The following is a 15,497-nucleotide window of genomic DNA, read 5'->3' as shown; positions in this document are numbered from 1 at the left end:
AGATTAACCATTGGATAACATTTTACTCTTGAGTCACGAGTTCTGCATTAAAATTAAAGTTTTTCTAAGGTCAGTAACGAGGTTTATTAAATGTAATGTACCTATAAATGTGTTGCAAGGATCTGCACGATACTTAGTAATGCAAAAGATGAGACGTACCCTAGGTACGTCACGTACCTAGTAGTATCTACATAAACATGAAGAATATTATGTTAAACAACTGTTTTTACTGTGCTTACATTCCGTTCTTCATTCTGTTCTTTTACTACTTAGGCCTTTTAGATCTGATAATCCCATTTGTCTAATAAGGACTATACAGAAATAGGATAATGTGATTCTTACACGATAATCTTACGCTACTTATTAGGGCGAGGTGTCACACACACTACAATAAATATTGCTAACTTGTGTGCTTCATTCGTGATCGTGAACCCATAATTGTAGAATATTACAAAATGTTTCCTGAACTAATAAAACTTGTTATTAGGTACCTATGTATAAAGTTATGAAGTGATAGTGTATCTAGTTACTCTAACATAAACTGCGTAACAGCAATTCCACTATCATCCATCAGCCGCTTTCAGTACTAATTGATACTCGTAGGCCATCGGATTATCTATATGTACAGGGTTCATATAAGAGCTATCATTTATATCCGACATAGGTCTGTCGCTATATGCTAAACCTGTATGAAAGAATTGCTTTTACTTCCTTTAACCTCATTTTATGATTCTACTCCAATGTAGATCGACTTTCCGGTTTAAGACTAATTCAAAGAAAAGACCAATTAAATTTATAGCTGACTTTAAAACTAAAAAATTTTTGATGGAATATAATAACTGTTATACCTATTATCACTGATAGGTTGGAAATCGGTTGTTCAGTATTTTGTTTATATATCCGGCTACGAACGTTAGGTAGAAGTAGTGTGAAACTTGTTTTGGATTCATTGTCCATAACTGAAAATTTTCACACCACTTGGCAAAACAAGCCTAAATTGTGATTGAATATCGCAATTTTGGTTTACCGTAGAGACTAAAATATGTATAAAATTATTGAAGTCTTGACTATGTTATATATCATTTTCGATTAGGTGTTATATTTGATCTAATAATATATATTAAACCTATGTATAAATATTCCGTGACTACTAATGATATAATCTTCTAATGAGAGCGTTTACCAGCATATCCACGCTTTCTGGTTTTATCAGAGAATGCTGCTTCTTGGTTTATATTAAATGTAATTTCCTTACGGCCGGGATGACTATCGATCCATCTTGTTTTTTGATAGAAACTCAATAAATCGGATATTTGTTTTGACCGTAATTAACCGGCTGCTACCATCCTTCCGATATCAGATGGCCACAAAGGGGATCTATAGGGGATTATACATATGATAGGGAAATAGATCGCGCAGCCACCGCGCAGCTTTGATCACAGCTATCACGTTGTTATAAAGAAAAAAGTACGCGGCAATGGCGGCTGCGCGATAATTTCCTTGTCGCGTCGTCGAACCGTCTAAATCGGCCCAGTCTAGAATCATTAATTTATATATGATCGCAGAGTACCGTTGTTCTGTTATTAGTAGTAACTATAATAACTAATTTTCTTCAGATCAACTCGTCATATTATTTCTCAATGCTAACTTTCGTACACGTTTTATAATGAAATATTAATGTCATAGCAGTCAAACTGGTTCTCAAGGATGTTCTACCAACAATGTTAATGTATCGTGTGGATATCTCGTGGGGTTTATAGCTTAGAAATTCGATTAGCAGATACATACTGTGATCAAAACTACTGCTATTAATATTAAAATAGTAACACGGTGCGGATCTGTGGTTAATTATTTAAAATTATTTCTATATTTGGTTACTGCTACTTTTACTAAGTTATGTTAATCCTGAGAAAACTTTTAGTTAAACTTGACTAAACATATTAGAAAAATACGGCTAATGATTTTAATATACCTATGCTTAAAAATAGAATTCATCGTGATTTAAGTCTATAACAGACTATATATCATTGCAATTTAGTTATTGCTGATTTCTTATCTATACATTAATACGTAATGCAAAAACTTTGGACCCCTTTTTACGAAAATTACGCGGACGTAGGAGCATAAAATTTGGTACACTTATAGTTTATGTGTAGGAGAAGTGCAGAACGCTAATATTTTTCAAAGATAATGCTAATAAAGTACATTAAATCAATAAATAAAATATTACACACACTACCATGCATAGTATCTGATCGTATTTGACAAAACGTCAAAATCGACAGACATTGCGATCATATTCTCACGTCTCATATGAATAGAGTTTTTCTGTTCATGATGCGCCGGAATATATTAATTTGAATTTTACAAAACTAATAGCAATTCGTTAAATAAAAATGATCCTTGAACGTATGTTCAAGTGGTATTGTAAATTAAATCGTATATGGTCGAATTTCGACCACTAGTCGACCACTAGTTTAATTACCTAAAATTACCAAAATTTACTATAATTTTACTTATTATAATTTGAATGTGATTAGGTAACATGTCATTAATTCCAAAATCACCCACGACACCCTCTTCTTACTTTAATCGCTGGTCTTTTTCTCTAATATAATTCTTATCGGTTCTGCTTATTTCAATTACAAAATAACACAAAGTTAATCCTAGCAAATGTAAAAGGAATAGGTAATATTTACTTACTTAAAGTGGGGCTTAAGTACATATGGCGTTAACAAGTACAGTGATCGTGTAATTGTGTTTGGTCCTCTTAATCGATAAATTCAATCCTAGTGGTAATCCGAGGACGTGTCTCGGCCATTTATTTGTTTGTGTACTTGACGTGTGTTAATATTACATAGTCAGGTAATATTAAGCTAACCTACCGTATAAGATGTTAATTATAGAGTAAATAGTGTTTTTCTGTTAGTCACCACTGCAATCCGGGTCGTGATGGATAAGGAAATAAGATTATAACATATTTTTTTTTATAAATTACTATAACCATTACTCAATACCTATATCTGATGTATTAATTATATTTCCACAAAATGTAAGTTTTAATTTATTAGATACTAGCGGGGTCCCGCGAATATTGTTTCGCATTTCAAACCTTAACGAAGTAAAAAAGAGAGCAATAAGTAAACAGTATAAAAATGTTATCAATTTAATAATAGTTTATTGGTAACGTGGTTTTATTTGAATTACGTTTAACGTTGATCTCTACAGTATCTCCGTAACATTAAATCAACATCAATAAATATTTACACCTCAGAATGAGCGCTTAGGTCCCTCCACTGCTGTCAATTCCGAATCCCAATTTACATTGGTAGATGGGCTACTTAATATGGATTATAATTATGACGCACAATCAGGCTTACATTGTTCAAGATCTGAGCAACGTGTCGTGATACCATTTATTGATGCAAGGTGAAACATTTTCCTTAACACCCACTACTTCTATAATAAGTGCTTCGACGAAATTCATATTGTTATGAAATACAATTAACCCATTGACTGCCACTATGTAACACAATAGAAATTACTTTGTTTCGCATTTAAATATACGTTGTGGCAAACCACGGGTAGAACATCTTACTTAGAATTAACTAATCACGCATTAGATAACTCCATGATTATTGTATTAAGTTAGCAATGCTAAATACATGCGTTGTATCTACCTCTAGATGTATCATCTACATAAACTGAAAAATCAAATCTATATTTCCATATATCTACTTAAGCAACACACACGTGACTGTAATTATTTAGTACAAGCTTCGTTGAGCACCTGTATGGTCATTCCATACAATTTGTTCTAGTATCTTGATCAGGAGCTTGCCTCACGTGCCAACAGCAACGTCAGTTACGTCTTACTCTGTACCCACCTTTACACAGGCTAAGCTATCTCACCGTGTAATACAAGTTTCTGTAAGCGTATCCGCTTACAGAAACTTGTCTGTAAATCTTTTAAGAAGTGTGTATTTCCGTCTATTATTTATTATTGTTTGTCAACCTTCAATCATTCTTATTAAATCCGCATACTATCATAAAATTCTTGAAGGCTTTTGACGGGGTCACTGCGCTGCGCCGTTAAAATTCGACGATCATTGCTAGGATAATTACTTTAATCAAGATTTTTTTTTTATATTGGTAGTAATTTTTATTTCATTGCGTCATCCTACCATATCATTGTATGAATTACGTCAAAATTCTAAACTAGTGGACTCATCAACCAATCGGATTAGTTTGATCTCAATACCTGTCTCACCAGTAAAACTGGTCTGATCTGTAGTGAAGTTGGGGAGGTCAAGATGCTGATCGCTGATCAGTGATCCGCATTAGGGATACATTTCATAAAAATCTTCAAATACTTATTGTTTTTTCCAACAGGATATTCGAGAAAGTGCGTCAGTACTTCGGTGCACAGAGCGAGTCGATCCCCATGTCATTTGTGCTGGGGTTCTACGTGAGTCTGGTGGTGAAGAGGTGGTGGGAACAGTACAAGTTGCTGCCGTGGCCCGACACGCTCGCCCTCTTCATATCCGCGGGAATACCTGGAGCGGTTAGTAAAGTAAAGACAAGTATTGATTTATTTACTATCTTCTCTTTTCTATAATTCTTGACCTTTCAACATAATTACTAGGTATTCTTTTCTGCCTCAGCGAAATGAACATTTCCTACCTACATTTTGCGATTGAGAGTTGCAATAAAAGCGAATTTCTGCATATAGGTTTTACGTAACTAGAATTTGATAACATGCGTGAATGTTAGGTTTCTCATTCTGTAACAAATATTGTTCAACTGAATGACAACACGACCAGCTGCAGTTTTATTAGATATAATTTATTATGCAAAGCTATGCAGTAGTTCGAAAGAATCGTTCGCTATATATTGACTATTGAGGAATTATATGTTGTATTATTTATTACATGAGAGTCAACTATAAAACTATGTAGGATCAACCAAAGTCAGCATATAATTTTAAGCACCAATTATAATACATAGGTAGCTAGCAATTTTCCGTCGATATATTCACATGAATATATATCCAAACGTCTGAAAATCATACACAAAACTGGAGAAATATTTCATTATTTCCAACGCGATGTTTGTGGTAGAATTTGTGCAGCTGTACAGAGTACCACGAACTCTAGCACTCTGAGTCAGACGTTTCGTTTCCTCATACAATTTGCGATGTTGAAACATTGATTACAGTTTCTCGCGAGCTCCGTAACCGCGGACTATTACCTACTAGCATGATAACAGTTTCATTTCGTCGCTAACTTTAAAAGTATACAATCTTTCACTCACAATAAGTATAAACAATATGCGACGTTCATTTGTACTTGATATGTATTATGCATTGCGTGTCCAAAATATTGTAATGCCTTGCGAATTCCACAATGAGAACTGTTTGAAGTCTTCCAGTTATTATTTTAGGTGGCAACAATAAGCAGATTTTCCCAGCAAATTGAAAACAATCGGGAAGCTACTACAAGGTAATGTATGCTAGTTAACGATGGAGTTAATTAATGTTTTTATATTGTGATGTTGTAACGTTGTTATTGTTGCAATGAATGAGTTCGTTTTGTCGGTACTGTTTGTGTTGACGCACGAGTAGTCGCTTTGTATGTAATCATAAATCATGCTGAGCTCGCTAAGTGCTTATCAAAAAGGCTGTTTGACATTTTCCTTAAAGAAAACTATAAAGTTGACAACTTCACAATTAGTTTGTAGGTATTTAGATGTTTCCCTAGTCGAGTACGGTATACTTTGTTCGAGTTAATGAAAACATCAACAATTGCAAACTATTAATCAATCTTAGAACTTAAGTATCAGAATCCTCTGCCTTCACGACGTGCACGTTTGACAAACATTATGTTGTCGTCGATGGTACTTATTAATTTGCGATTGTTCTTTTTTATCGATGAAGCATTTTAATTGGTTACTTAGCTACGAAGGTTCGTGTCTATATATTTATTCGCTAATGTTGTAACCTTGACCACAATGCTACTATGCACTGTTGTTAGGCTTTGTACACACGTAACAGATATTTTCAATCGTCTCTGACAAATATAAATGGCAATGTGGTGACAACATATAACTTTTATTGTGATTAGTTTGCCGTGGTATGAAGCCTATAGCTAATGCGTATTGTGTTTAGGACAAAAAGATATTCATCAAGCGACTACATTTTAAACAACGCGCTATTTACTTTACGGCATATTTTTACTGTTATTGAAATAACCAGAAACGATGTTTTTCATGTAAATCTATATTTTCTATAACATAACGGTGAGATGTCGTATTGTTTAGTCGGTCTTAGTATTACATACTTACTTCATACGTACGTAGGTACTTACCTAGACGTCTGCAGCGTAATAATATAGTTCAACATGTTATAAACCTCAGTAATCAATGCTTACATGTAGCTACATACATATTTCGAGACAATCTGGTCTAGACTATAATTACGAACTACAAAAATAGTTATAAAAAAAATAATGGTTTCCTTCTTCTCTTCAAAGTTTCACCTATTTCATGAATATTTATAAAATTCTATTACGTCTATGCGTATAATGATTAAGTTGACAATGTTTGTACGTCATATTGTGTATTACTGGGCCGCAGGCCATTTTATACATAGGTAAATATGGGCCTGCGACCCACTTAGTGTTATATATAATTAACAGGCATCGATATCTGCTTTACAGTCAAACATGTTTCTTGTGGCTACCTGTAACTAATAAAATTCAATGTTAAATGTTTTTGTGATCTATTGAAAAGTTGGTATCATTCCCTCCCTATCTATACTATTTCATCAACTTTATTTTAATAGTAGGTAAAGTACACAATATTTTAGTCTCTAATCTTCTTCTTCTTATGGTGCCACTTCATTTCTGAATTGGCAGTCAACTTCTTAGATTGGTTCTTGTCATTAATAGTCTTGAATCAATTTCAGTTAATTATGAAAAAATGTCGAAGTACTCTGTATTCAGAACAATTCAAAATTATTGGTTTAACAATGAAATCGTAGGTTCTAGTTAAAGATAGCTTTCTCCTCTTTTTGCCCCGTTATTCTGGTACTTGAAAAGCTAACAAAGCTAGCAACCCGCCCATGGTATTGATTCACTATTATTAGGATTCTCTATTTAGAAATTCTTTGTTTCGATGGCTAGAAGACTAAACTTCACCCTACGCCTTTGTTACTTGAGTTGAGATAAACAACATATTTTTGAAATATGACACTCTTGATATATGACGGCTTAATGGACTAATGGTAGCCCACGATACCTTTAGGGCAAATAGTCTAAAAATATAGTACACCCACATTCGATCCAGCTAGTTCTAGAACAAACAGCCTTTATATTATAGTGATGTCATTATGACAATTTAATAGACATAATGAAATAAAAAATAATAAGTTAAGACTTAAGTTTTCTGGTTAAAGGTGAAAGTAAGATAGGTCAGTTATGCATACACGTTACACGTGGCCTCCGGTCCGGTCGCACGGTAGGCCTCAGAAGTATTCAAGAAAAAGGATGTTGTTATAATGAAAAGTGTAAAATTAGCTTCGCCACGACACGGCATGTCTACTCTGGCCCTGGGTTCATTATTTGATTACAATCTGTTTCTATTGTTTCTCATAATAATACATTTTAATAAGGCCGAACGACCTGCAGTTATTTGAGAACTAACTTGTTAGGATTTTCCGTGGCATAGTTTGGTCTTAGAGTACGTTTTGTTGTTTTCATTTATGCGCGGACTAGGGAGCGTGACTACCCTAAGACATTTGGTAATCATTTTATAAGATGTTAAGCCAAGTCATGAAGAAATCAATTTATATGTATAGCCAATGGCCCATTTTTTTAAGGGGGTAAAATCATCCAATGCCTTCTACCGCCTTGGGCGGGGCGAGAGGGACAGGCTCAGACTTTTACTGACTAAAAACCACCCCGTTCCTACTTTTGCCCTTCGAGCCGAAGCCCCGGTAAACCCGCTAGGTAGTACGCAGGTCCAGATCAGGCATCAGCCCTACTGGGCCTTATCTGTGGTGATCTAACTAGGTATATTAACAACATTTGAATTTTTACAACAATGTTACTTTATTCAATTAATATTCGAGAATAATGAGTAAGTTTCAGCAGTGTAATTAATATACATATTTATTTTAATTAATAGAAGTTTGTAGAAACAATGCAACAGCGGTTGTGACATTGTGAAGTGCAGTTCATACAAACGGACGGTGAGGCATTTTCATGGCGCGAAAAGGAACAATGAATCTCAGGTACCAAACATCCGTGACTAACAAAAAGGTAATGAAAAAGACAATTCAATCGCGAGGCTGCAACTACCTTTTTGTTGCGCAGTTGTGAGATACGTCTACGTGGAATTTTGAGCGCATCATTCTCGTTACTGAACCATTTTCTAGAAGTAGGTCAAAAAGAGAGAAAAAATAAAAAAGAACTTTTTGATTGGGTATGAGTTACTCGTATTTTGAACTACATATGCAGTAGTTTTAGACTAACAATGCAGCTTATAACTTTGACTATTCCGGAGCTGCGGACTACCTAACGGGTTTACCGGGGCTCCGGCTCGAAAAGCAGGAGTAGGAACGGGGTGGTTTTTAGTCAGTAAGAGTTTGACACTCCCTCTCGCCTCGGAGAAAACATTGGATGATTTTCCCTTTTGACTTAAAAAAGCTTATAATTGTAAGCGGAATTAAAACTAAAAATCATATGTATTGTTAGTGTCGTATGAATTTCCGAAAAGTGACGCCTGATTCTATTAGTATTCAGTAGTGTTAGGCTAACTAAGTGTTGAGATTATGATGTTTAGTTTGTAAATGCAACCACAATAGAAGAAAATCTATACAAAAACTTAAGTATTCCACTATTCATATCTTGACGACGTAGAAATCTGTCGCCACGTTCAGCGGTTAGGTTAGAACGTAGTTTATTATTCACACTATAGGTATTTTAGTAAAGATTTTGAGTGAAACTTACGTTTAATCAAAATAGATTTTGTTTTTGTATGATTGGAAATTATTGATGGGGCAAAGACCTAAGAAACGTCCTGTTAAAAAGTATGGTGAGACGGGAGGATTGCCAAACTCCGACTACAAACCATCCTGTTATTTCTTATCTATCGGGGGAAAACTGCGAAACATTACAACTAACCTAACCTAACCTTCGTGTAATAGTAAACTTATTTATTTTTTAGTACATATGCCAACCTTTCCATCGAATCCGGCCACGCAACACGTCTGTCGGTACTGAAATCTATATATATAAAACTCTTCCGTTACTGAGTGACTGACTGACTGACTGACAGACAACGCACAGTCGAAACTACTGGTCGTAGACAGCTGAAATTTGGAATGTAGGTTCCTTGGGATATGTAGGGGAGCACTAAGAAAGGATTTTTGGAAATTCAACCCCCAAGGGGGGAAAAGGGGTAAAAACGTTTCTATGAAAAATCTTATTCCTTGGGTTTATAAACTTGAAACTTGGCATGAACACGTACATAGGCAAGTAAATATGTTTGACATTATAAGTTTTTTCAAACGACCCTCCAATCGTGATTTAGGGGGTGCGATTGAGTCTGAGATTTTGAACAGAGGTTCCTTTAGTAACATAAGTGAGCACTAAGATGGGATTTTTGAAGTGTCAACCCCCAAGGGGGGGAAACGGGATAAACAAAGCCGGGGCTGCGGGAAAGTTCTAACGAGATACCCTGGCCCCGGAACGCAAAGGGCAACTGAAGGAACGAGGTGGGTTTTAGTCAGTAAAAGTCTGACACTCCCTTCCGTTCCACCCAGAGCGGGAGAGGTCATTTGATGATTTCCCATCCTTAAAAAAAGACTTTGTATGACAACTTTCAGTCGTCTCTTTAACATACATAATTATGTACATACATGCATAACATTAATAACATCACGCCTTTAAATCCCTATTTTGTGTTAACACTACCCATACAAACAGCTAAAAGGAAACAAGTGAAGAGACGAAATTTGTCCGCATCCATTTTCACCTAAATTCTTAACGTTAATGAGATTTACTTTTTATTATCAGGTCAACCTAATAGCCTCACATGTACGTATAACTTCGTAAGAATTTTCTTTCAACTCCTAACCGTTGAGGAGTTGTACCTTCCATCATCAGCTCATTCACATGGGATGATGACTATCAGACGCAAATACTTAAACAGATCTATGAAATTGTCACCATTAGAAAGCTACATCATCCCTGAGTAACACAGGCTATATTTAATTCCAGTTGTAACAAGATTTCAGCCTGTGGAAGAAAAAGCCCTGTCGAGATCATTAAAAAACGCTATATATAACCGAATTACACGTGGGCGAAGCCGCGGGCGGAAAGCTAGTATATTGATAAAAACATTAGGAAATGTCACCAGTACAGGATACTTATTTTAGTAGAACGTCATTGAGCCAAAGGTATACCGCAGCTATTATTGTTTGTTTCATAACGAAACCTACATATTGCACGCCGCGCCACGTAACATAGGTATATTGTTAAATTGGTGTTTGAATGTTGAGTTTCGTTTTTAGTTTAAACTTCTACCTATACCCGGAAATGAAATAACCATTTTAATAGTTCATGATCTTTACCGTCCTACTGTGTTGTTTGACTGCTGATTTCAAGTTTCAATTTCAATTCTATAGAACGAATGTCGAAAATCTATCTCAATCGAGATGGGTTATTAATTAGTACTATCCAGGAAGGGATAAGGGCAAAACGTTATCGAGTTTTTAGGAATAACCCGAAAACTGGAAACCTTCCCGGAATAGGTACCTATGTAGCAGAAGTCCTTCTCTATTACGTAGTAAAAACAATTAGATCAAAATTGGTGTTATATCTCTACTTGTTCCTACTACTGTTCGAGAAATAAAGGGTGATTATAATACCAGGAACTAGTAATTTTAGTGCTACTTAGTTGTACCTAAGTTGTTATTTTATTCAGAGCACATTTTATGGTCACGCTCCAGGCAAGTTGCGCTTCGTCATATTGTTTTATCGCTTTTCACATGTTTTCCATACAATGCCGCGTGATGTCACCAGTCCAGCCATGTTTTGAAATATTCGGATACAGACTCGTTTAAGTAATTGATTCGTACGGTACACTTTTCAAAAAGATAAATTGTTATGTTACATTATTAACATCGTTTCATTTGAAGTAGGTAACACTAATTAACATGTTATAGCTGCAGACACTATTAATAATAAATCATCATCATCATCAATCGTTCAAACTATTATTGTGGTTTTGATGGGCAGATTCTCTATCAGAACCACGATTGTAATAAATGCTATTTTATGTTGGCATAAGTCGACAGCCTACAAGCCTTACGCGAGTGTACGTGCACATGCCATGCAATGCCGCAACTAATGCATGATAGACGATAAAGCATCGTACAAAGAATTAGTTATGCCTCCGCTGCACACATACATTAAAACTTATTGATTATTGTGTTTGTCTCCACAATTTGTAGATACTCCATTTGATAATCGTTAGTAGACAGAAACGAACGTGATTTAAACACGCTTTTGTTATTTATGATTTCATTGTTTTAAGTAATGGTTTGTTTTGTAAGTAATATCGAATATTTTATTTACCGATACCCGATTGCCTCGTTATTGCCAACGTGCGTGAAATTTCGTAGTGCAATTAGGTACGTACCTAAAGTTACAGTATTGTTTTCCGATTAGGAAAAATGGGCGCTTTGGTTCAAATATTCGTTTCAAATCCATTTTAGTGTTTTCTCTATTTATAAATGACGTTTGTAAGCAAGATAGAACTCATCGCACGTTTCAAAAATTGCAACTTATTTAAATATTGCTATACTATTATTGCTATATAATAACTGTCTTTATAATACAAATCGTAAATTCTCTATGATTTAGATTAGTAATTAAAAAAAGGCAGTTGGCCCTTCGATACGAATGCCTTTTTGGTATTTTGGTCCTGTAAGATTCGTTTTTGATCCTGAATCCTGTAAGATTTTTGATTTGATTGATATTAGACAAATGATTTTCATTTCTTCCTTACTGTTCGGTGGTCACGAAATGACGCACCTAATGCTGTTTATCAAACACATGACGACTTCGGAAAGAAATGACTAAGATGTAATTCGTCCTTGGTTAGCATTATTTCAGCTGTACAAAGTTTCACGTACTCACTCAGTGCGTAGCATAGAGCAACGCGGGCCTCGCTCCGTACGAGGCCCGCGTTGCTCTATGGTGCGTAGTAAGGCTAACCACTTACTTCTTTGTTTTCTAAATATTTACTTAGTAAGAAAAAAAGTTTGAAGAAACCTGCCAATGAGCTGAAAACGTATTTCTTATCTTTTGTATTAAAATGAATCTAATAATGTCTAAAATAAGGTAACCTAACCAAATAAGGCCTACCTTATTTTTATTACCGCCTAGCTCGTAGGTTTAAAATGACAATGGGCTGATAATTTCAAAATCTTATATTTATTTATTAAACTTTGTAATAATGGAATCAAAATGGCTTTAGAAACAAAAATTACAATTTTGTAAACAAAAATAACTAAAGTGTCACTTTGGCCTTATTGGGAACCCTATGTCTTAATAAGGCCTCAATAAAAACTAGTAAGTATTCAACTTCTTAATTATAACAAAACTTTGTCAATGCTTATAATAAATGTAATGAGATCTTATTAATTAATTTTGGTCATTATACATCAGGCTAAACGAGTTTCTCATCATGTAATACCCAAGTAGCATCTTTGAAGTCATCGGCACCCCAGCATCAGTTAAACGAATGAGAATAACTTCTTGTTCTGTAGCCAATTTAGCGACCGACCTAGCTTTCGTGTAGTGGAAACCACTCTTTAGATGATGCGTACTTCTTTGGAAGTTATATCTGGCTGCAGCAGCCTACCGGGTAAAACAGGGTGCATAAAATTCGAAGGGTAAATAGATACTATGAAGAATTTCCCGATATCCATTCACCCCTTTTCTGTATCTATTCACCCCGTTTACCCCTTTCTACCATTTTAACAGCGTTTTCCATCTTTTGAAAAATCCATTGGCTTTCTTTTTGACAGAAGCTGGTGATCCGTTTTCTATGAAATTACTGAAAAACAACTATGCCGTAATAAGGCCTACACGTTTTTTTTGTAGGCTTTATTAGGGCATGGCACATAGGTAAACAAAACAACGATTATATGAAATACACCGATATTATAGCTATTTCACTAATGTGAGGAGATGGCTAAATGTATAATTGTCATACAGACAAAACACGGCACGTCGTATACTGATAAATATAAAAATACTAACAGTTTACGCTACTCGAATTTTATAAAAACTAAAGTGCGCTCCACGTCGTGATTGTTTTCGTCTGTAGGTTCCAACATAATCGCGGCACGGGTTGCTTGCTGTGTTCAAATTAGTTAAGTAATGTGCATGCACACTTCTACAAACTTTGGCGACCATTTGACATCGGGAAGAGGGAAATTTTCAAAATAGGCTTTATTTGGTTAGGGTACTATACTTTAAAATACATACTTACTGTATAATTTATAAAACGCAAGACTACCATATATACCCCGTAATATACAACAGGAGTAAATAATGAAATGCTGTGCTGTGGCTGTGCGTATTTCTTCATATTTTGACACAATGAACAAATAATAAAGATGGTTCCTTTTTGTTGCAGGACGAGACGGGTCGGTTAATGAGAAGAAATATTGTAAGATACGCCATCTTAGCTTACGTCATTACTCTTCAGAGGGTATCCCTAAGGGTGAAGCGACGGTTTCCAACGTGGCAACATGTCGTAGACTCTGGTAAGTTCAAAGAACACTTTGAGATCCAAGTTGTCCCTCTCGAATTCCGAAATGAATGTTTCCTCTCTTTCAGGTCTTATGTTGGAGAGTGAGAGGAAAGTTTTCGAAAAAATGGATGGGAAGAGTCCCATGTCCAAATATTGGATGCCGCTGGTTTGGGCGACAAATATAATAAATAGGGCGAGGAAAGAAGGCTTGATAACAAGTGACCACATTGTTCAAACGCTGTTAGTTGAACTGTCGGATATTAGAAGGCGATTGGGAGCGCTCATAGGATACGACACAGTCTGTGTGCCCCTGGTATACACTCAGGTTAGTAAATCACATAATTTTAATTTACGATAATTTCCATATGTGAAGCTTGTTTTATTTACATTATGAGATTACAGTTTAATCTTTACTAGTGAGTAGTATTAAGGTATCTACTTTGTAACCGCGAAAACATTCTCAGAAAGCATAATTATATGCACAAAATGTGTCAAAGTCGAAGCAATAATGCATTAAATAAACAATAGCTATTGTAGGTGGATTTGAGCACGTCTACTCATCTGAACGGACATGTTGTCGCGAAACATTATACATGTGTAGGTACTACTTACATACGTGGGCGTCACTTACGTATACTAGTGAATTAATGTTTAAATACCTGTGGTAAAATAAGACGTGACGACCGATATGACTTGCCATGTGTCCAAGTTAATTCGTTCCGATGATAAAACTTGGCATAATATATTATTTGTGTATGCGAGTGATCTCACATGGTTTTACAGTAATTTACTTAGCATAATTGAAAAACAAAATTGATCTGACAACACGGTACTATGTTCACGTATTTTAACGTTGTTATTCCTAGGGTACTTACTAATAATCTATTTGAAAGACTATTTACCTATTACTCATGGTAATAGGTAAATTATTGTGATATACTAGACTAATGTCGTGGAAAAACATATCTAGAGGCTACTTATTAACCTGCGAGAAAGCGAAGGAGTCCGCTAGCAGAAGCTAACAATTCTGTAATTAATTGTGATGCGCAATAAACATCAGCGGGTTTGATAAAGTGACAAGCGCCGCGAAATCTATGTCGCGTATTTACAGGTCATCTAAAAAATGCGATCGAGGTCGCAGGCGCAACTTGCTTTGTGTATTGTACCTATGTAGTGAGATTAACGTTAAACAAATGAGAGTTAATTTGCTATAAAAAAGACATTATAAAACTTTAACCCGTTTAGAAATATCTCGTTCAAAAATTATGAAACTACTTACTTCTGCTAGTGGCTTCGTGCACATTCCCATGATATATTACCCCTTGTGTTATTTCAGACTGTAATCTCTATCTGGATACATTTCATCCGAATCCGTTTTGTCGTGTAAGAGCAACAAATATATGTATATCCATCCATACACCCTCACAAACGTTCGCATTTATAATGTTAGTAGGATATTATGTTGAAAACTATGAAAACATTAATCATCTGAATTTAAACCTACCTAATATATAACCTATTATATAGTTTTACCAGATTGAAATTCAGTTATACTGGGTGACTGGTGAGGTACCTTCAATATTTGAGGACGTGATAGTATGCGAACATATATTATGAAATAAAATAACATAAAAATGAAATAATAAATAACTTTTTAGTAAACTTCGTAC

The 15,497-nt window shown here is 35.1% G+C and overlaps 1 protein-coding gene across 3 annotated transcripts in view; it reads left to right on the top strand.

Moving 5' to 3' along the window:
* The window catches only part of LOC118263192 (bestrophin-4), a 48,190-nt gene that overhangs the window by 25,563 nt on the left and 7,130 nt on the right, over nucleotides 1–15,497 (top strand). For 2 of the 3 annotated variants that reach the window (XM_035575039.2, XM_035575037.2), the window contains exons 3-5: nucleotides 4,393–4,573; nucleotides 13,711–13,840; nucleotides 13,914–14,152. In XM_035575039.2, coding sequence (XP_035430932.1) covers nucleotides 4,445–4,573; nucleotides 13,711–13,840; nucleotides 13,914–14,152 — 498 coding nt within the window. In that variant the 5' untranslated portion in view covers nucleotides 4,393–4,444. The remainder of the gene's footprint in view (nucleotides 1–4,392; nucleotides 4,574–13,710; nucleotides 13,841–13,913; nucleotides 14,153–15,497) is intronic. The other variant, XM_035575038.2, reaches the window with a different exon arrangement.

This window comes from Spodoptera frugiperda, chromosome 25, assembly GCF_023101765.2.
Source record: "Spodoptera frugiperda isolate SF20-4 chromosome 25, AGI-APGP_CSIRO_Sfru_2.0, whole genome shotgun sequence".
Lineage (NCBI taxonomy): Eukaryota > Metazoa > Arthropoda > Insecta > Lepidoptera > Noctuidae > Spodoptera > Spodoptera frugiperda.
This window is presented reverse-complemented; position numbering and strand designations above follow the sequence as displayed.